The 21,571-nt window shown below is 46.9% G+C and overlaps 1 protein-coding gene across 1 annotated transcript in view; it reads right to left on the reverse strand.

The window, feature by feature from the left end:
* LOC134983236 (uncharacterized) overlaps nucleotides 1–21,571 on the reverse strand; it is a 178,558-nt gene that overhangs the window by 132,964 nt on the left and 24,023 nt on the right. Inside the window, exons 6-8 of the mRNA XM_063948969.1 lie at nucleotides 11,396–13,143; nucleotides 771–2,321; nucleotides 89–380 (exon numbers count right to left, since the gene is read on the reverse strand). Coding sequence (XP_063805039.1) covers nucleotides 89–380; nucleotides 771–2,321; nucleotides 11,396–13,143 — 3,591 coding nt within the window. The remainder of the gene's footprint in view (nucleotides 1–88; nucleotides 381–770; nucleotides 2,322–11,395; nucleotides 13,144–21,571) is intronic.

The following is a 21,571-nucleotide window of genomic DNA, read 5'->3' on the forward strand; positions in this document are numbered from 1 at the left end:
TTCTCTGCAGGAAGGAATTTTCGTGAGAAAAACCCGCATGGATGTTGCTTCCCATCTTCCGCTGTCTGGGATAGCACTGCGCCAATACCCACATTAGAGGCATCAACCTCAAGGGAAAAGGGCTTATCAGGGTCTGGTTGCTGGAGAATAGGTGCCGAGATGAAGGCTTGTTTTAGCAGATGGAATGAGGACAAGGCCTCTTCAGACCAGGCGGAGGGATTTGCTCCTTTTTTGGTCAGGGCTGTAATTGGAGAGATGAGCGTGGAGAATCCCCTGATAAATTTTCTGTAATAATTGGCAAAGCCAATGAAGCGCTGGACAGCCTTTAATGTAGTTGGTTGGGACCAACCGTTGATGGCCTCAAGTTTTTCGGGGTCCATCTGTAATTTTGAGCCGGAGATAATGTACCCCAAGAAAGGTATAGAGGGTACTTCAAAGGTACACTTGGAGATTTTACCGTACAATTTATTTGCACGTAAACGGGACAGGACTTCTTTCACCTGACTGCGATGGGTTTGGAGATCTTGGGAAAATATCAGGATGTCGTCGAGATATACTACGAGGAACTTGTATAATACATCTCTGAATATATCATTCACAAACTCTTGAAAAACTGCAGGAGCGTTACTTAATCCGAAGGGCATTACAAGGTACTCGTAATGCCCATCTCTGGTGTTGAAAGCTGTTTTCCATTCATCGCCCTCACGGATTCTGATTAAGTTATATGCTCCTCTGAGGTCCAGTTTGGTGAAGATCTTTGCTCCCTTGACACGATCGAACAGCTCAGTTATGAGAGGAAGAGGATAACTGTTTTTGACTGTTATGTTATTTAAGCCTCTGTAATCAATGCAGGGACGCAGGCCTCCATCTTTCTTTTTTACAAAGAAGAAACCTGCTCCAGCGGGAGAGGAGGAAGGGCGGATGAAACCTTTTTGCAGATTTTCCTGAATGTAATCAGACATTGCTTTAGTCTCGGGTACAGAGAGTGGGTATGTGCGCCCCTTAGGAGGGGACTTTCCGGGAAGAAGGTCAATGGGGCAATCCCATTTACGATGAGGAGGTAACACATCGGCAGCCTGTTCACTGAATACATCACAAAATTCTTCATATGCTGTGGGTAGACCAGGCAAGGGCTTAATCTTAGTAGACCGGATAGGAGTTACTTCACTGGTGCAATGCTTCTGGCAATAATCACTCCATTCCTCTATCTGAAGTGAGGCCCAATTGATGCGAGGATTGTGGAGTCGTAACCACGGCAACCCTAGCACAATGTCGTATGAAGATTTAGGAATGATGAGAAACTCAATACGTTCCTGATGAAGAACCCCCACTTGGATGGTAACAGAAGCTGTCTGATGTGTGATATCACTGCCAAGAATTTTATTACCATCGACTGCAGTCAGATAGAGGTGCGGAGACAATGACGAGACTGAAATATTACCTTTTTTGACAAGGTCTGAGGTAATGAAGTTCCCTGCTGCCCCAGAGTCCGCCAGGGCAGAGACGTGATAGGAACCTGCTGGAGTCACAAGGGTAACTGGAAGTACTAAGTCAGGAGAAGGAGGAGACTTTATTAAACAGCCTAACCTGACTCCCCCATTGCAGGTTAGGGCTTGGTGTTTTCCCGGACGCTCAGGACAGAACCTGATAAAGTGACCGGAAGCGGCACAATACAAACACAATTTCTCTTTTTGCCTCCTAGATCGTTCCTCCAGTGAGAGCCTAGATCTACCTGCTTGCTTAGGTTCTTCTGTACTAGCAGTCACTGGACGATGCAGAGGCGTGGAAGAAACTCTGGAGAAAACTTTTTCCTGCCGCTCTAGACCTCTCTCTCTGAGACGTAGGTCTATTTTGACACACAGGGAGATTAAATCTTCTAACTGAACTGGAAGATCACGGGTAGCCAACTCGTCCTTAATGCGCTCCGAAACTCCTAGCCAGAAAGCAGCAGTTAGTGCTTCATTGTTCCACTTTAATTCGGAAGCCAAGGTCAGGAATTGGACTACAAATTGTCCCATGGGACGGGAGCCTTGTTTAATACGGAGTATCTCTGTAGAGGTGGACGCTGCTCGACCTGGCTCGTCGAATATGCGTCTGAATGCGGAAACAAATTTGACGTAATCAGTGAGTAAAGGGTCAGACCTTTCCCACAGTGGTGATACCCAACTTAAAGCTGAACCAGTTAGCAGAGAGACAATGTAAGCTATCTTGGTCCTAGCAGAAGGGAAATTCTGTGGTTGTAGTTCAAATTGGATATCACATTGAATGAGAAATCCTCTACAGAGCTTGGGGTTGCCAGCATATTTATTAGGAGCAGGAAGCTGTAAGTGAGAGACAGACACAGAAGAATGAGCAGCTGGTGGAGTGGACACTACAGGGGTAGGTGACCTGAGTGACTGCTGGAGGACATCCAAGTGAGTGGACACTTGCTGTAGGTAGGTAGTGACTTGCTGCTGCGTAGCTTCCTGTGTCTCTATTCGTGAAATAACGTCCCGAAGAGCCGCTGGGCCCACACTGTGGTCATGTGCCGAGTCCATCGGCCTTGAACAATCTGTCAGGGGCTGGTCTGATTGTGTTCCCGGTAATGACCTGGGTGAGCCAGTAGAGGGCGCAGGGAGGCAGAAGTTAGGTGGCTTGAGACATGGATGAGTCATATGCTGGAGCACTCCGGAAGTTTACACAGTGAGCACAGAGAATTGGCCAGACCTGAAGCAGAGGCGCGGAGTCTAACTCGCCAGGGGTTTTCGCCAGTGACCCCCGCAAGGGGATGTGGTCTTCGCTGCGCCTGACGGGCAGGTCGCGGCCCTCTGCTCAGGTTCCTCTGTGGAGGCTGTGAGAGGAATTCTGGGCTGAGCACCGCAGACTGGTAACACACTGAGATGGAGATAGTGGAAGTCTCTGACAGCAAATAAGTAACCAAGAAAGGCAGGTACAGCAGGACACAGGTAAACGGATCTCTGGAGCAAGCTTGGAGCCTTGAGAGCGATGCTGGAGAATCTGCAGGAGAACTGACAAGTTGTTCAAGGCAATGAGGACTCTGGGAAGCCTGCTTATATCCCCCCAGAAGGATGCTGATTGGTTGCTGCCGGCAGCAGCAGCAGCATGCACAGAACCAGGAAGTAATTACCTGGATACCTGGATCATGTGACTCTGGATCATGTGACTCTGGATCATGTGACTCTGGATCATGTGACTCTGGATCATGTGACTCTGCCAGAGTCAGTGGAAATCATGCTAGTAATTACTGAAAGCACCAGTGGCTGATCTGCGGCACAGAATACACCAGCGTACCGGTAAGTGGCGTGTGCGAGCAGTGCGTGAACTGTGGTTCCTGACAGTGAGTTTGGATATGGTCGGCCTGCCTATTTATGCCCCACACACAATGCAATCTCCTAGTCCCTACAATCCTACAGTTTATTGGACACAGGAATTCGGCCCTGTACTGTAACCAAAGGTCATAGGTTGATTCATACAGGTGGGCTGTGCTGAGTTTAAACAGCTCAGGTGGGTGGGAAACTGGGTTTCCCGCCGCATACCTGAGTATGGGTAAATAATAGTAATGGACATAAACTTCTTATGTCCATAACTATTCGCACGAGCGATTAATACGCTCCAAACCAACACCGGAATATTGCTAATTAAATACTCTTCCGATGGGTATCAAACACTGCTGTATGACTCCTGTTAGACCCTTCGTGCAATACAAAGAGGGATTCCTCCGCTCAGGGACATTCTATCTAAACCAAACTTACAGAAACTATTGAGGGGAACATGATCTATGAAATACATTAATTGTGAATATTTGTAACGAATGAGTCGCACGCTACGATCACATAAACTCTACCGTAAATGCGCATACTGCGCGTGCGAGTGCACGCTATTGCGGGTATGCGCTTCCACGGGAGAGCGTACGCATGCGCAGCACGGACCAGTGTGCGGTGCAAATATGGCAGTGTGCATTAAGACATTTTTCTGACTTCGACAGTAAGGAGGCAGAAGCTGCTTCTGGTACATGGACCCTGGTCATGTAGGGCTGAGAGAGTCAGTAAGATTCTGTAATAGGGAACTACAGTAAGTCAGTAAGGAGGCAGAAGCTGCTTCTGGTACATGGACCCTGGTCATGTAGGGCTGGGAGAGTCAGTAAGATTATGTAATAGGGGCCTACAGTAAGTCAGTAAGGAGGCAGAAGCTGCTTCTGGTACATGGACCCTGGTCATGTAGGGCTGGGAGAGTCAGTAAGATTCTGTAATAGGGAACTACAGTAAGTCAGTAAGGAGGCAGAAGCTGCTTCTGGTACATGGCCCCTGGTCATGTAGGGCTGGGAGAGTCAGTAAGATTATGTAATAGGGGACTACAGTAAGTCAGTAAGGAGGCAGAAGCTGCTTCTGGTACATGGACCCTGGTCATGTAGGGCTGGGAGAGTCAGTAAGATTATGTAATAGGGGACTACAGTAAGTCAGTAAGGAGGCAGAAGCTGCTTCTGGTACATGGACCCTGGTCATGTAGGGCTGGGAGAGTCAGTAAGATTGTGTAATAGGGGCCTACAGTAAGTCAGTAAGGAGGCAGAAGCTGCTTCTGGTACATGGACCCTGGTCATGTAGGGCTGGGAGAGTCAGTAAGATTATGTAATAGGGAACTACAGTAAGTCAGTAAGGAGACAGAAGCTGCTTCTGGTACATGGACCCTGGTCATGTAGGGCTGGGAGAGTCAGTAAGATTATGTAATAGGGGCCTACAGTAAGTCAGTAAGGAGGCAGAAGCTGCTTCTGGTACATGGACCCTGGTCATGTAGGGCTGGGAGAGTCAGTAAGATTATGTAATAGGGGTCTACAGTAAGTCAGTAAGGAGACAGAAGCTGCTTCTGGTACATGGACCCTGGTCATGTAGGGCTGGGAGAGTCAGTAAGATTATGTAATAGGGAACTACAGTAAGTCAGTAAGGAGGCAGAAGCTGCTTCTGGTACATGGGCCCTGGTCATGTAGGGCTTGGAGAGTCAGTAAGATCATGTAATAGGGGCCTACAGTAAGTCAGTAAGGAGGCAGAAGCTGCTTCTGGTACATGGACCCTGGTCATGTAGGGCTGGGAGAGTCAGTAAGATTGTGTAATAGGGGTCTACAGTAAGTCAGTAAGGAGACAGAAGCTGCTTCTGGTACATGGACCCTGGTCATGTAGGACTGGGAGAGTCAGTAAGATTGTGTAATAGGGGCCTACAGTAAGTCAGTAAGGAGGCAGAAGCTGCTTCTGGTACATGGACCCTGGTCATGTAGGGCTGGGAGAGTCAGTAATATTATGTAATAGGTGACTACAGTAAGTCAGTAAGGAGGCAGAAGCTGCTTCTGGTACATGGACCCTGGTCATGTAGGGCTGGGAGAGTCAGTAATATTATGTAATAGGTGACTACAGTAAGTCATTAAGGAGGCAGAAGCTGCTTCTGGTACATGGACCCTGGTCATGTAGGGCTGGGAGAGTCAGTAAGATTATGTAATAGGGGTCTACAGTAAGTCAGTAAGGAGACAGAAGCTGCTTCTGGTACATGGACCCTGGTCATGTAGGGCTGGGAGAGTCAGTAAGATTATGTAATAGGGGCCTACAGTAAGTCAGTAAGGAGACAGAAGCTGCTTCTGGTACATGGACCCTGGTCATGTAGGGCTGGGAGAGTCAGTAAGATTATGTAATAGGGGCCTACAGTAAGTCAGTAAGGAGACAGAAGCTGCTTCTGGTACATGGATCCTGGTCATGTAGGGCTGGGAGAGTCAGTAAGATTGTGTAATAGGGGCCTACAGTAAGTCAGTAAGGAGGCAGAAGCTGCTTCTGGTACATGGACCCTGGTCATGTAGGGCTGGGAGAGTCAGTAAGATTCTGTAATAGGGGCCTACAGTAAGTCAGTAAGGAGGAAGAAGCTGCTTCTGGTACATGGACCCTGGTCATGTAGGGCTGGGAGAGTCAGTAAGATTCTGTAATAGGGAACTACAGTAAGTCAGTAAGGAGGCAGAAGCTGCTTCTGGTACATGGACCCTGGTCATGTAGGGCTGGGAGAGTCAGTAAGATTGTGTAATAGGGGTCTACAGTAAGTCAGTAAGGAGACAGAAGCTGCTTCTGGTACATGGACCCTGGTCATGTAGGGCTGAGAGAGTCAGTAAGATTATGTAATAGGGGCCTACAGTAAGTCAGTAAGGAGGCAGAAGCTGCTTCTGGTACATGGACCCTGGTCATGTAGGGCTGGGAGAGTCAGTAAGATTGTGTAATAGGGGCCTACAGTAAGTCAGTAAGGAGGCAGAAGCTGCTTCTGGTACATGGACCCTGGTCATGTAGGGCTGGGAGAGTCAGTAAGATTATGTAATAGGGGCCTACAGTAAGTCAGTAAGGAGGCAGAAGCTGCTTCTGGTACATGGACCCTGGTCATGTAGGGCTGAGAGAGTCAGTAAGATTATGTAATAGGGGCCTACAGTAAGTCAGTAAGGAGGCAGAAGCTGCTTCTGGTACATGGACCCTGGTCATGTAGGGCTGGGAGAGTCAGTTACATTATGTAATAGGGGCCTACAGTAAGTCAGTAAGGAGGCAGAAGCTGCTTCTGGTACATGGACCCTGGTCATGTAGGGCTGGGAGAGTCAGTAAGAGTGTGTAATAGGGGCCTACAGTAAGTCAGTAAGGAGGCAGAAGCTGCTTCTGGTACATGGACCCTGGTCATGTAGGGCTGGGAGAGTCAGTAAGATTATGTAATAGGGGCCTACAGTAAGTCAGTAAGGAGGCAGAAACTGCTTCTGGTACATGGACCCTGGTCATGTAGGGCTGGGAGTCAGTAAGATTATGTAATAGGTGCCTACAGTAAGTCAGTAAGGAGGCAGAAGCTGCTTCTGGTACAGAGACCCTGGTCATGTAGGGCTGGGAGAGTCAGTAAGATTGTGTAATAGGGGCCTACATTAAGTCAGTAAGGAGGCAGAAGATGCTTCTGGTACATGGACCCTGGTCATGTAGGGCTGGGAGAGTCAGTAAGATTGTATTATAGGGGCCTACAGTATGTCAGTAAGGAGGCAGAAGCTGCTTCTGGTACATGGACCCTGGTCATGTAGGGCTGGGAGAGTCAGTAAGAGTGTGTAATAGGGGCCTACATTAAGTCAGTAAGGAGGCAGAAGATGCTTCTGGTACATGGACCCTGGTCATGTAGGGCTGGGAGAGTCAGTAAGATTATGTAATAGGGGACTACAGTAAGTCAGTAAGGAGGCAGAAGCTGCTTCTGGTACATGGACCTTGGTCATGTAGGGCTGGGAGAGTCAGTAAGATTATGTAATAGGGGACTACAGTAAGTCAGTAAGGAGGCAGAAGCTGCTTCTGGTACATGGACCCTGGTCATGTAGGGCTGGGAGAGTCAGTAAGAGTGTGTAATAGGGGCCTACATTAAATCAGTAAGGAGGCAGAAGATGCTTCTGGTACATGGACCCTGGTCATGTAGGGCTTGGAGAGTCAGTAAGATCATGTAATAGGGGCCTACAGTAAGTCAGTAAGGAGGCAGAAGCTGCTTCTGGTACATGGACCCTGGTCATGTAGGGCTGGGAGAGTCAGTAAGATTGTGTAATAGGGGTCTACAGTAAGTCAGTAAGGAGACAGAAGCTGCTTCTGGTACATGGACCCTGGTCATGTAGGACTGGGAGAGTCAGTAAGATTGTGTAATAGGGGCCTACAGTAAGTCAGTAAGGAGGCAGAAGCTGCTTCTGGTACATGGACCCTGGTCATGTAGGGCTGGGAGAGTCAGTAATATTATGTAATAGGTGACTACAGTAAGTCAGTAAGGAGGCAGAAGCTGCTTCTGGTACATGGACCCTGGTCATGTAGGGCTGGGAGAGTCAGTAAGATTATGTAATAGGTGACTACAGTAAGTCAGTAAGGAGGCAGAAGCTGCTTCTGGTACATGGACCCTGGTCATGTAGGGCTGGGAGAGTCAGTAAGATTATGTAATAGGGGTCTACAGTAAGTCAGTAAGGAGACAGAAGCTGCTTCTGGTACATGGACCCTGGTCATGTAGGGCTGGGAGAGTCAGTAAGATTATGTAATAGGGGCCTACAGTAAGTCAGTAAGGAGACAGAAGCTGCTTCTGGTACATGGACCCTGGTCATGTAGGGCTGGGAGAGTCAGTAAGATTATGTAATAGGGGCCTACAGTAAGTCAGTAAGGAGGCAGAAGCTGCTTCTGGTACATGGATCCTGGTCATGTAGGGCTGGGAGAGTCAGTAAGATTGTGTAATAGGGGCCTACAGTAAGTCAGTAAGGAGGCAGAAGCTGCTTCTGGTACATGGACCCTGGTCATGTAGGGCTGGGAGAGTCAGTAAGATTCTGTAATAGGGGCCTACAGTAAGTCAGTAAGGAGGAAGAAGCTGCTTCTGGTACATGGACCCTGGTCATGTAGGGCTGGGAGAGTCAGTAAGATTCTGTAATAGGGAACTACAGTAAGTCAGTAAGGAGGCAGAAGCTGCTTCTGGTACGTGGACCCTGGTCATGTAGGGCTGGGAGAGTCAGTAAGATTGTGTAATAGGGGTCTACAGTAAGTCAGTAAGGAGACAGAAGCTGCTTCTGGTACATGGACCCTGGTCATGTAGGGCTGAGAGAGTCAGTAAGATTATGTAATAGGGGCCTACAGTAAGTCAGTAAGGAGGCAGAAGCTGCTTCTGGTACATGGACCCTGGTCATGTAGGGCTGGGAGAGTCAGTAAGATTCTGTAATAGGGAACTACAGTAAGTCAGTAAGGAGGCAGAAGCTGCTTCTGGTACGTGGACCCTGGTCATGTAGGGCTGGGAGAGTCAGTAAGATTGTGTAATAGGGGTCTACAGTAAGTCAGTAAGGAGACAGAAGCTGCTTCTGGTACATGGACCCTGGTCATGTAGGGCTGGGAGAGTCAGTAAGATTATGTAATAGGGGCCTACAGTAAGTCAGTAAGGAGGCAGAAGCTGCTTCTGGTACATGGACCCTGGTCATGTAGGGCTGGGAGAGTCAGTAAGATTATGTAATAGGGGCCTACAGTAAGTCAGTAAGGAGGCAGAAGCTGCTTCTGGTACATGGACCCTGGTCATGTAGGGCTGGGAGAGTCAGTTACATTATGTAATAGGGGCCTACAGTAAGTCAGTAAGGAGGCAGAAGCTGCTTCTGGTACATGGACCCTGGTCATGTAGGGCTGGGAGAGTCAGTAAGAGTGTGTAATAGGGGCCTACAGTAAGTCAGTAAGGAGGCAGAAGCTGCTTCTGGTACATGGACCCTGGTCATGTAGGGCTGGGAGAGTCAGTAAGATTATGTAATAGGGGCCTACAGTAAGTCAGTAAGGAGGCAGAAACTGCTTCTGGTACATGGACCCTGGTCATGTAGGGCTGGGAGTCAGTAAGATTATGTAATAGGTGCCTACAGTAAGTCAGTAAGGAGGCAGAAGCTGCTTCTGGTACATGGACCCTGGTCATGTAGGGCTGGGAGAGTCAGTAAGATTGTGTAATAGGGGCCTACATTAAGTCAGTAAGGAGGCAGAAGATGCTTCTGGTACATGGACCCTGGTCATGTAGGGCTGGGAGAGTCAGTAAGATTGTATTATAGGGGCCCACAGTAAGTCAGTAAGGAGGCAGAAGCTGCTTCTGGTACATGGACCCTGGTCATGTAGGGCTGGGAGAGTCAGTAAGATTATGTAATAGGGGCCTACAGTATGTCAGTAAGGAGGCAGAAGCTGCTTCTGGTACATGGACCTTGGTCATGTAGGGCTGGGAGAGTCAGTAAGATTATGTAATAGGGGACTACAGTAAGTCAGTAAGGAGGCAGAAGCTGCTTCTGGTACATGGACCCTGGTCATGTAGGGCTGGGAGAGTCAGTAAGAGTGTGTAATAGGGGCCTACAGTAAATCAGTAAGGAGGCAGAAGCTGCTTCTGGTACATGGACCCTGGTCATGTAGGGCTGGGAGAGTCAGTAAGATCATGTAATAGGTGCCTACAGTAAGTCAGTAAGGAGGCAGAAGCTGCTTCTGGTACATGGACCCTGGTCATGTAGGGCTGGGAGAGTCAGTAAGAGTGTGTAATAGGGGCCTACATTAAGTCAGTAAGGAGGCAGAAGATGCTTCTGGTACATGGACCCTGGTCATGTAGGGCTGGGAGAGTCAGTAAGATTATGTAATAGGGGACTACAGTAAGTCAGTAAGGAGGCAGAAGCTGCTTCTGGTACATGGACCCTGGTCATGTAGGGCTGGGAGAGTCAGTAAGATTATGTAATAGGGGACTACAGTAAGTCAGTAAGGAGGCAGAAGCTGCTTCTGGTACATGGACCCTGGTCATGTAGGGCTGGGAGAGTCAGTAAGATTATGTAATAGGGCCCTACAGTAAGTCAGTAAGGAGGCAGAAGCTGCTTCTGGTACATGGACCCTGGTCATGTAGGGCTGGGAGAGTCAGTAAGATTATGTAATAGTCACCATCTTATAGGCAGCCGGTGAAAGGAACAGAGAATGGGTGTTATGTGGTAAGTCTGGTTGGTAGGTAAAGCTGAGCTGTAGCCCTGCCCTTTGTTGGTGAACTTGTACCATATGGACCTGTTTCACCAGGACTGAGTCACAGCCAACTGGCATCACCCACACCTGGAGCTCAGCTAGACAACCATTTAGGATTGGTACTGGGTACTCAGTACCCGGAGCAAAGAACAGGTCATCTGCATAGCAGTGGTAGATGAGGGCATGACATCTGGTTATTTCAGAAAGAAAAGATGACTACTGGCGCTATAATACTAGATGGCGCATATATGAATGAAGACGCCTGTATAATAAATAACCATCTGGTTTTATTCAAGACAAAATATTATTATTTTTTAACAACAAACTACTTTCACTATGTAAAATTCACGTATACATGTCATCTAACATTTTTCCTAATTTCAACAACCATTAAAAATCACCTGGCATGTGTTACCATGATAACTATTTCCAGAAATAGATCTTTCATAAGTGTGTTTTAGAAGAAAATACGCTTAAAGGTGCTGTCCCAAATTGTGGTTGCTGCTCATATGCTATGTGCACACAGCCTAGCACCCCATAAAGCAGGCATATCCAAACTGCGGCCCTCCAGCTGTTGTGAAACTACATATCCCAGCATGCCCTGACACAGATTTGCTGTCAGAGAATGCTACAGCTGTGTCAGGGCATGCTGGGATGTGTAGTTTCACAACAGCTGGAGGGCCGCAGTTTGGACATGCCTGCCATAAAGCATATATTGCTGTACGTGGTGTGAAGATTATTTCACCCACCAGTAGCATGTATATTGCAAAAAGCATAGGATAGGTAAAGAACCTTGAAGAACAACGCATGGCAATGATAAGTATACTCCAGAAGATTAAAATGGTTCCTCACCTGAGTGATGCCTATTGTGTGCAACAAGAGATGATTTATTTCTCAGAGTATAGAAATGGCTTCTCACCTGTGTGACTTCTGTGATGTGTAAGTAAATCACATCTTGTTAGACAACATTTCCCACACTCAGAGCAAGAAAATGGATTCTTACCTGTGTGACTTCTGAGATGTATAAGAAGATTTGATTTGAGTGCAAAACATTTCCCACACTCAGAGCAAGAAAATGGACTCTCACCTGTGTGACTTCTCTCATGATTAATAAGATGTGATTTCTGTGCAAAACATTTCCCACACTCCGAGCAAGAAAATGGCTTCTCACCTGTGTGACTTCTCTGATGTCTAACAAGTTCTGATTTGAGTGCAAAACATTTCCCACACTCAGAGCAAAAAAATGGCTTCTCACCTGTGTGACTTCTCTGATGTCTAACAAGATCTGATTTGAGTGCAAAACATTTCCCACACTCAGAGCAAGAAAATGGCCTCTCACCTGTGTGACTTCTCTCATGATTAATAAGATGTGATTTCTGTGCAAAACATTTCCCACACTCCGAGCAAGAAAATGGCTTCTCACCTGTGTGACTTCTCTCATGATTAATAAGATGTGATTTCTGTGCAAAACATTTCCCACACTCCGAGCAAGAAAATGGCTTCTCACCTGTGTGACTTCTCTGATGTCTAACAAGATCTGATTTGAGTGCAAAACATTTCCCACACTCAGAGCAAGAAAATGGCTTCTCACCTGTGTGACTTCTCTCATGATTAATAAGATGTGATTTCTGTGCAAAACATTTCCCACACTCAGAGCAAGAAAATGGCTTCTCACCTGTGTGACTTCTCTGATGTCTAACAAGTTCTGATTTGAGTGCAAAACATTTCCCACACTCAGAGCAAGAAAACGGCTTCTCACCTGTGTGACTTCTCTGATGTCTAACAAGATCTGATTTGAGTGCAAAACATTTCCCACACTCAGAGCAAGAAAATGGCTTCTCACCTGTGTGACTTCTCTCATGATTAATAAGATGTGATTTCTGTGCAAAACATTTCCCACACTCAGAGCAAGAAAATGCCCTCTCGCCTGTGTGACTTTTCTGATGTATAACAAGATGTGATTTCCGTGCAAAACATTTCCCACACTCAGAGCAAGAAAATGGCCTCTCGCCTGTGTGACTTGTCTGATGTATAACAAGATGTGATTTCCATGCAAAACATTTCCCACACTCAGAGCAAGAAAATGGCCTCTCACCTGTGTGACTTCTCTCATGATTAATAAGATGTGATTTCTGTGCAAAACATTTCCCACACTCAGAGCAAGAAAATGGCTTCTCACCTGTGTGACTTCTCTCATGATTAATAAGATGTGATTTCTGTGCAAAACATTTCCAACGCTCAGAGCAAGAAAATGGCCTCTCACCTGTGTGCCTTCTCTGATGTGTAACAAGATGTGATTTGTATGTAAAACATTTCCCACACTCAGAACATATCAGTGGCCTTTCACCTACCTTACCTGTGTGTGGGTTAATAGGCTTTGTGTTCTGTGTAAAACATTTGGCATCTACAGAACACAGAAACTCTGTATCTACTGTCAGAGCTGTAACAGATGCACCAATATCAGGGTGATCAGGAGAACATTTCCCAGGATCAGAGGGATCAGCTGATAGAGCTGGATGTATAATTGGGGTAATGGGGTTATCTCCTGGAGAATCCTGTCTACTGTCATTATCTTTTATGTCACAATCCGGGGATAACATTAGATGTCCTTCTGAGATATTCCTGCTTGTGTGTCCACCTGCTGGAAATAAAATACATTATGGAAATGTGACATTTTCTGTAACAATATTAATCTTGTAAACAATAGGAGAAGACGACTCTCTGGGACACTTAATTGTAAATGTGTGTGTATAATAAAACATAACTTTTAATGAAGGCTTTATAATATTGTGTCTCAGATTATCATTGTGTCCACCCTCGTGAGAACACTCACAATAACAAATGTAATATTATAATAAGACTTAGATATAGCTCTCTCTTGTACTGGTAACGAACCATGAAGTATAAATGGAGACGTAGTCCCTCGGCAAGTCCTATGTCAGCACCAATGTAAAACAATGGATGGGAAACATATCGTATGAATTGGAGATTCTAGATGAACAATAACATCAGTCATATGAGCTGATGGATCAGAGAAATGTCTCCTAACGTTACTCCTGGAAGCATTGGTAAGGTAGCATTCCTTTATGTGTGTGCTCATACACTGGTAAGCCTGTACATGTGTTACTCACCCTTATATAAGGTATATTGCTATAGCAGAGTAGGTGTGGAACAAGGAATTTTACATGCAATACACCATATAATACACTGCAATCATCATCATCATCATCATCATCATCTGCTAGGTTATAATACCCTGTTACACCCCTATCATCAGTGTCTTACCTCTATACTCTCAATAGTAATAAGGATGATGGTGTGCACAGTAAGTATGATACAGAGAATTACATATCAGAATCTATACAGCTGCCGCCATACTTCTGCTTCTCATACGTGTGCTACTGGCAGCAGTGAACATCTGAGTGAGAGTGCAGGGAAGACAGCAGAGTCTTATGAGAAAGAGATTGGATCTGCCTTTGCAGGGCTGTACCACACCTGTCACCCCTGTTAGTATATAAAATAATAAATAAGAGGGGCGTGGCCTGAGTCCATCCAGACGTGCTTTCTGGAGCTCTCCTCACTAAGTGGCTTCTTATCTACCCTACCTGATAGCTCTCAGCCGCCGCTGGGACCAAGACCCAATCTATTAATTCCACCACTCCTACTGCCCTAAAGCTGCTCGCTCCGCGCACTGTTCATTACCGCAGCCTAGTGACGCCGCTGAAGCCACGGGCTGTATTCTGGGGCTAAGTGTGCCTAGTCTTTCCTGCACGCTCCGGCCACCTGACTTGGAGGCGCTTTTGGCTCAGGCGGGAGCACTTACTCTCCTGCTAACACAGGTGCGCAGCTCCCGTTACTACTGAGGACAGAAGGGTCTGCCCACAGTCACCGGAGCCCTGCGGTGATATTGGGAGGTGAGGTGGCTGCCATTTTGGATCCTGGTACCCAGCCATCGCATGCTTTGCCTTCTGCCTTCAATAATGTGTAAAATTGATATAAACTGCTAAATAAGTGTCCTGACGGTTGGACCGGGGTCACTACACTAAATTGAAGCATTTGCCTGGAGGTGAAACTACCTTCTATTTATATGGTACCACTATCATCTACTTCCTCTCAGTCTACATGCAGAGCCCAGTATCACGTATCGTCTGAGTACAGCTCATTACACTCTGATTACAACCTCACAGTATATTATTTTGTGGATTTAGCCACTGAATATATTTTGCCATTTGTGTCTCTCTGTGTCGAGAGCTTCACGTCTGTATCACGCTGACCTCTAGTGGAATTTATCGGTCATTACTGTGTTATTTGCGTTGCATTACATCATGTTTAAGCTTTGAGGTCCGGTATCAGTGAGATTGGCACTCGTACAGACTAAGATGAAAGAGATTGTTGTGTCTCACAAAGATCTGATCTCAGCTCATGACACCCTTCAGGAAGACCCGGTCTATTTGTGATAAAGTCATTGATTTAGAAGACAGGTCTCGGAGAAATAATATCAGAATAATGGGCGTTCCGGATTCTGCTACAAATGCTGAGCTTTATGATTATGCCACGGTCCTCTTGTCAGAAACTTTCACCGAAGGCTTCTGCTGCGGACCTTCTTATTGATAAGATCCATAGGCTCCCAAAGTCCAAACAGGCCCCTATCCAAGCACCGAGGGACACTCTGCTCAGGGTCCACTTTCTTCATATTAAAGAACGTATCCTACAGGCTGCTTTGTCTTCCTCATCCACAGCTGAGTGCCTGGATAATATGCAGCTATTTCCGGATATTTCTCCTGTGACGCTGGCCAAAAGGCGTCTATTCCACCCAAGGGAATATACGTTATGGTAAGAACTTACCGTTGATATCAGTATTCTTCCTAAGTCCACAGGATCCACAAAATAACAATGGGATATGATGAAGCGACAGCCTCCCAGCTTGCAACGGGTCCCGTCCATATATCCCCGCCTCCTTGCTCAGGCAAATCAGTTGTATTCCAATGCTCAAGGCAGGAGCATCATAGAGAGCCTTAATCAGGCGATAAGAACACACATGCACACCCTTCCGTACAAGAAGGAAGAGGCCAGTGAGTAAAAGGATCCTCAGATCAGGTGAGTCAGGGTGGGATCCCTATGGATCCTGTGGACTTACCATAACGTATATTTCTCTGGCAGGGTCCACAGTTATCCACAGGATAACAATGGGATTTCCCAAAGCAATTTAGTGAAGGGGACGCTCCAGACTGGAAAGGAGAATCCTTCGCCCGAATGCAGCATCCTGAGGCAAAGGTATCAAAGGCATAATGTCTAATGAATGTGTTAATGGAAGACCGTGTGGCTGCCTTACATATGTGTTCCGCTGAAGCACCACATTGTGCTGCCCACGACGGACCTACCTTACGAGTAGAGTGAGCAGAGACACTAGCTGGATTAGGGAGATCAGCTTGAGAATATGCTTCTGAAATCGTCATTCTAAGCCACCTCGCTAGTGTTTGCTTGTCAGCAGGCCATCCTCTCTTGTGAAATCCGTAGAAAACAAAGAGAAAATCTGTCTTTCTGATGGCACTGGTACGATCCACGTTGATCCTTAAAGCCCTGACTACATCCAAAGATGCATCTCCCACAGAAAGACCTGGCCTTTGAAAAGTTGGTACAACAATTTCTTCCTTAAGGCGGAATTTAGTCACCACCTTAGCAAGATATCCAGATTTAGTTCTGAGAACCGTTCTATCTGGATGAAATATCAGAAAAGGAGAGCGACATAACAATGCCCCTAAATCTGAATCTCTTCTAGCTGAGGCAATAGCAAGTAGAAAGAGAACGTTAGCTGTCAACCATTTAAGATCCACTTTATTAAGTGGTTCAAATGAGGCAACTTGAAGGGCTTTCAGGACTAGACTTAAGTCCCAAGGCACTGTAGGAGGAACAAAAAAAGTTGAATGTGCAGCATTCCCTGGAAAAAAGTACGCACATCCTGTAAATTGGCAATTTTCTTTTGGAACCATACAGTCAATGCCAACACTTGCACTCTCAAGGAAGCCACCTTCAAACCTTTATCCATTACAGCCTGAAGGAATGCTAAGACCCTGGAAACTCTGAAAGCCTTAGGGTACATTTTCAATTCACTGCACCAATGAATATAGGTTTTCCATATTCGGTGATAAATGCAAGCTGAGGAAGGTTTCCTTGCTCTGAGCATAGTCTGAATTACCTGTTGTGAGAATCCTCTTGACTTCTGGATAGATGTTTCAAGAGCCACGCCATCAAAGACAGTCGATCCAGATGTCTGTGATAACAAGGACCCTGCATCAGTAGATCTGGATGTTGAGGGAACAGAAGTGGAACACCCATCGACATACTCAGCAGATCTGTGTATCAATGTCTTCTGGGTCAAGCCGGAGCTATTAGTATCACGGCACTTTTCCCTTGCTTTATCTTTCTCACCACCATGGGTAATAGGGTGATTGAAGGAAACACATAAACCAGATGAAAGTCCCATGGGACCGACAGGGCATCCACAAAGATCGCTCTGGGATCCTTTGTTCTTGCCCCATAAGCAAAAACTTTGTTGTTCAGATGGGATGCAATGAGATCTATCTCTGGAAACCCCCACTTGTCCACTAGCGTCTGGAAGACCTCCGGGTGTAGAGACCATTCATTTTCCTGAATGGCGTGTCGACTGAGAAAGTCCGCTTCCCAGTTTAGGACTCCCAGTACGAACACTGTGGACAAGGCTGGATGATGAAGTTCTGCCCACTTTAGTATGTGACTTACCTCCTCCATCGCTTTCCGGCTTCGAGTTCCTCCCTGATGGTTGAGGTACGCTACTGCCGTTGCATTGCCTGAGCAGATCTGGACTAGTTTTCTCCGAAAAATGTCCTTTGCCTGAATCAGTGCCATATATATGGCCCAAAGTTCCAATATGTTTATTGGCAGGCAACTTTCTTCCCTGGTCCATTGCCCCTGAAAACACATTTCTGACACTGCTCCCCAGCCCTGAAGACTGGAATCTATCATCAGAATTTCCCAATCTGATATCCAAAGGGGTCTACCCTTGTCCAGATGGGATGTCTGTAGCCACCGGGCTAATGACCTTCTTACTTCTATTGTAAGAGACAGGGTCTGTGTTTTTATTGTCTGATGCAACCCATGCCATTTGGCAAGAATCAGAAGCTGCAGAGGCCTTGAGTGGAATTGTGAATACTCCACCATGTCGAACGTTGATACCATCAAACCCATCACCCGCATTGCTGCGTGAATGGATACCATTTCACTGTGTAACAAGTCCTGAATCCTTGAGTGAACCTTGGATATCTTGTTCAGATTTAAACTTACTCTCTGAAGACCTGAATCCAGTACCAGCCCCAAATGAGTCATCTGTTGTGACGGAACCAGAAACAATTTTTCCCAATTTATGAGCCACCCATGGTTCTGCAGACATGTTATTGTCTGTCGCAGATTACATAAGAGCAACTCCTGCATCTGTGTCAGGATTAAAAGATCAACGAGGTATGGAAAATATATTTTCTCATACGTCCTAGAGGATGCTAGGGTCATCATAGAACCATGGGGTATAGACGGGATCCGCAGGAGACATGGGAACTTTAAGACTTTGAAAGGGTGTGAACTGGCTCCTCCCTCTATGCCCCTCCTCCAGACTCGTTTTATAATTGTGCCCAGTGAGACTGGACGCACTGCAGGGAGCTCTACAGAGTTTCTCTGACAAGACTTATGTTAGGTTTTTTATGTTCAGGGAGGCTGGCAACAGACTCCCTGCTTCGTGGGACTTAGGGGAGAGGAGTATCACCCACTTCCAGTGAGCTCAAGGGCTCTGCTTCTGGCTACAGGACACCATTAGCTCCTGAGGGTGCTGATCGCTGGGTATGCCTAGATGCTCACACCCGCAGCCCGCCGTCACCCCCTTTCAGAGCCAGAAGTCAGAAGACAGGTGAGTAGATGAAGAAAAGAAGACTTCAGTGACGGCATTTATCTGAGGTACTGCAGCGTGCGGACGCTGCGCGCCAAGCTCCCACATACATGCAGCACTACAGGGTGCGCGGGGGGCGTCCTGGGCATCTAATAAATCCTCAGTGGACATCTGGCAAGAGGGGACATTAGTGCAGAGGTACTGTCCCAAAACCCCCGCCATTATAATCATACAAGAAGCGGTACTGAAGCGCCCCATTAAGGGGGCGAAGCTTCGTCCTCACAGCTCACTCGGCGCCATTTTCTCTCCATCAGGCTGCAGAGACGCTGGTCCTTCCTTCACACTGACAGGTATCAGGGCGCAAAACAGGGGGGGGGGGGTCACTGGCTAAATTTGGAGCAATATACTTTATATAAAAAGCGCTTATTTGGCGTTTATTGGGCGCTTCAGAACTGCTGATTGGACGCTGGGGTGTGAACTGGCAAATCCCCTCTGTGTCTCTCTGACAGGCTTTACTGTGGGTCTGTCCCCTATATGCCCGGTGTGTCTGTGGGTGTTTGGTGCACGTGTGTCGACATGTCTGAGGATGAAGGCTCTTCCCAGGAGGAGGCTGTATTAGGGACACAAACGGCTGCAGCGGTGACCCTGTCGGCACCGGCGACGTCGGATTGGATAAATGTGTTGAACACCTTGAATGCTAATGTGGCTCTTATTAGCAAGAGGCTAGATAAGTCTGAGTCTCAGACACAGGCATGGAAGAAATCTGCAGAAGATATGTTACTGCAAAGTCAGGTCCCCTCAGGGTCACAGAAACGTACACTGGCCCAATTGGCAGACACTGATATCGACACAGACACTGATTCCAGTGTCGACTATAGCGATTCCAGATTAGACCCAAAATTGGCATAAAGCATTCAGTACATAATTGTGGCTGTTAAAGGGGTATTACATATCACTGAGGACCGGCTGTCTCTGATAAAAGGGTCTGTATGTATAAGGAAAGGAAACCTGATGTAACGTTTCCTCCCTCTCATGAACTGAACACGCTATTTGAAAACCTCTGTGAAGCTCCTGACAAAAAGTTTGAGATTCCAAAAAGAATTACGGTAGCTTATCCGTTTCCCTCGGCGGATAGGGAAAAGTGGGAGTCACCCCCCACCGTGGACAAGGCCCTGTCACATTTGTCTAAAAAGGTGGCTCTTCCGTCACCTGCCACGGCGGCCCTTAAGGATCCTGCGGTTCGTAAACAAGAAACTACGTTAAAGTCCATTTATGCGACCACAGGTACGCTACTCAGACTTGTCATTGCGTCTGCGTGGGTAAGTAGTGCTATCGAAAAGTGGGCAGACAACTTGTCTTCTGATGTAGATACTCATGATGCTGGGTTATATCAAGGACTCTGCAGCCTACCTAAAGGAAGCTGCGAGAGATATTGGTCTTTTGGGATCTAAGGCCAATGCCACGGCAGTCTTAGCTAGACGAGTGTTGTGGATACACCAATGGAATGCTGATGCCGATTCCAAGAAAAGTATGGAATCTCTACCATATAAAGGTAAGGCTTTATTTGGTGACGGCCTTGATAATTTACCGCGGGTAAGTCATGCTTTTTACCTTATGTTCCTCCACAACAAAAGAAAAAGCATCACTATCAGATGCAGTCCTTTCGGCCCAATAAATACAGGAAGGGCCGAGGTTCTTCCTTCCTTGCTACTAGAGGAAGGGGAAGAGGTAAATGATCACCAGCCTTGTCAGGCTCCCAGGAGCAGAAGTCCTCCCAGGCTTCTGCTAATTCAACCGCATGACGTTGGGGCTCATATGCGGGAGTCCGCACCGGTGGGGGCACGTCTCAAACTCTTCAGTCAGTTTTGGGTTCGTTCAGACCTAGACCCATGGGTTTTACAAATAGTATCCCAAGGGTAGAAGCTGGAGTTTCAAGACGTTTCCCCTCGCCGTTTTTTCAAATCGGCCTTACCAGCTTCTCTTCCGGACAGGGAGGTAGTTTGCGACGCAATACAAAAGTTGTGTCAAAATCAAGTTATCGTCAGGGTTCCCCTGTCACAAAAGGGAGAAGGCTTTTATTCGAGCCTGTTTGTGGTCCCGAAGCCGGACGGTTTGGTCAGACCAATCCTAAACCTGAAATCCCTAAATTTCTACCTAAAGAAATTCAAATTGAAGATGGAGTCTCTCCGAGCAGTGATCTCCAGTCTGGAGGAAGGGGATTTTATGGTGTCGGTGGACATAAAACATGCCTACTTACATGTTCCCATTTATCCTCCGCATCAGGCTTACCTGAGGTTTGCAATACAGGATTGTCATTACCAATTTCAGACGTTGCCGTTTGGTCTGTCCACGGCTCCGAGGATTTTCACGAAAGTGATGGCGGTGATGATGGTTCTCCTTCGCAAGCAAGGAGTCACGATTACCCCATACTTAGACGATCTCCTGATAAAGGCGAGATCCAGGGACCAGTTGGTGCAAAACGTTGCACTCTCCCTGACAGTTCTTCAGCAACATGGTTGGCTCCTAAATTTGCCAAAATCACAGTTGATTCCGATGACGCAGTTGTCGTTTTTGGGAATATTGGACACAGAACTACAGAGAGTATTTCTTCCAGTGGACAAGGCTCTGGAACTTCAGAGTCTGGTCAAACTAATTCTGAAACCAGCAAGAATGTCAATCCATTAATGCATTCGGTTGCTGGGGAAGATGGTTGCGGCCTAAGAGGCCATTCAGTTTGGCAGGTTCCATGCAGAGTGTTCCAGTGGGACCTGTTGGACAAGTGGTCCAGGTCCCACCTACACCGGAGAATAATCCTGTCTTCCAAGACCAGGATATCACTCCTGTGGTGGCTGCACAGCTCTAACCTCCTAGAGGGGCGCAGGTTCGGGATACAGGACTGAATCCTAGTGACCACGGTTGCAAGCCTCCGAGGCTAGGGGGCAGTCACAATGGGAGAAAACTTCCAAGGAAGATGGTCAAGTCAGGAAACTTGTTTCCACATAAATATTCTGGAGTTAAGGGCCTGTTACAACAGGGGCCGTGCGTGTATCAGGACTTACCGCGGCTACGTTTGACGGCATGGCGGTTGAGCGCAAAATCCTAGCCCGTAAGGGTATTCCCAGTGAAGTCATTCCCACACTTATTCAGGCCAGAAAAG

This window comes from Pseudophryne corroboree, assembly GCF_028390025.1.
Source record: "Pseudophryne corroboree isolate aPseCor3 chromosome 3 unlocalized genomic scaffold, aPseCor3.hap2 SUPER_3_unloc_10, whole genome shotgun sequence".
NCBI classification, from domain to species: Eukaryota; Metazoa; Chordata; class Amphibia; order Anura; family Myobatrachidae; genus Pseudophryne; species Pseudophryne corroboree.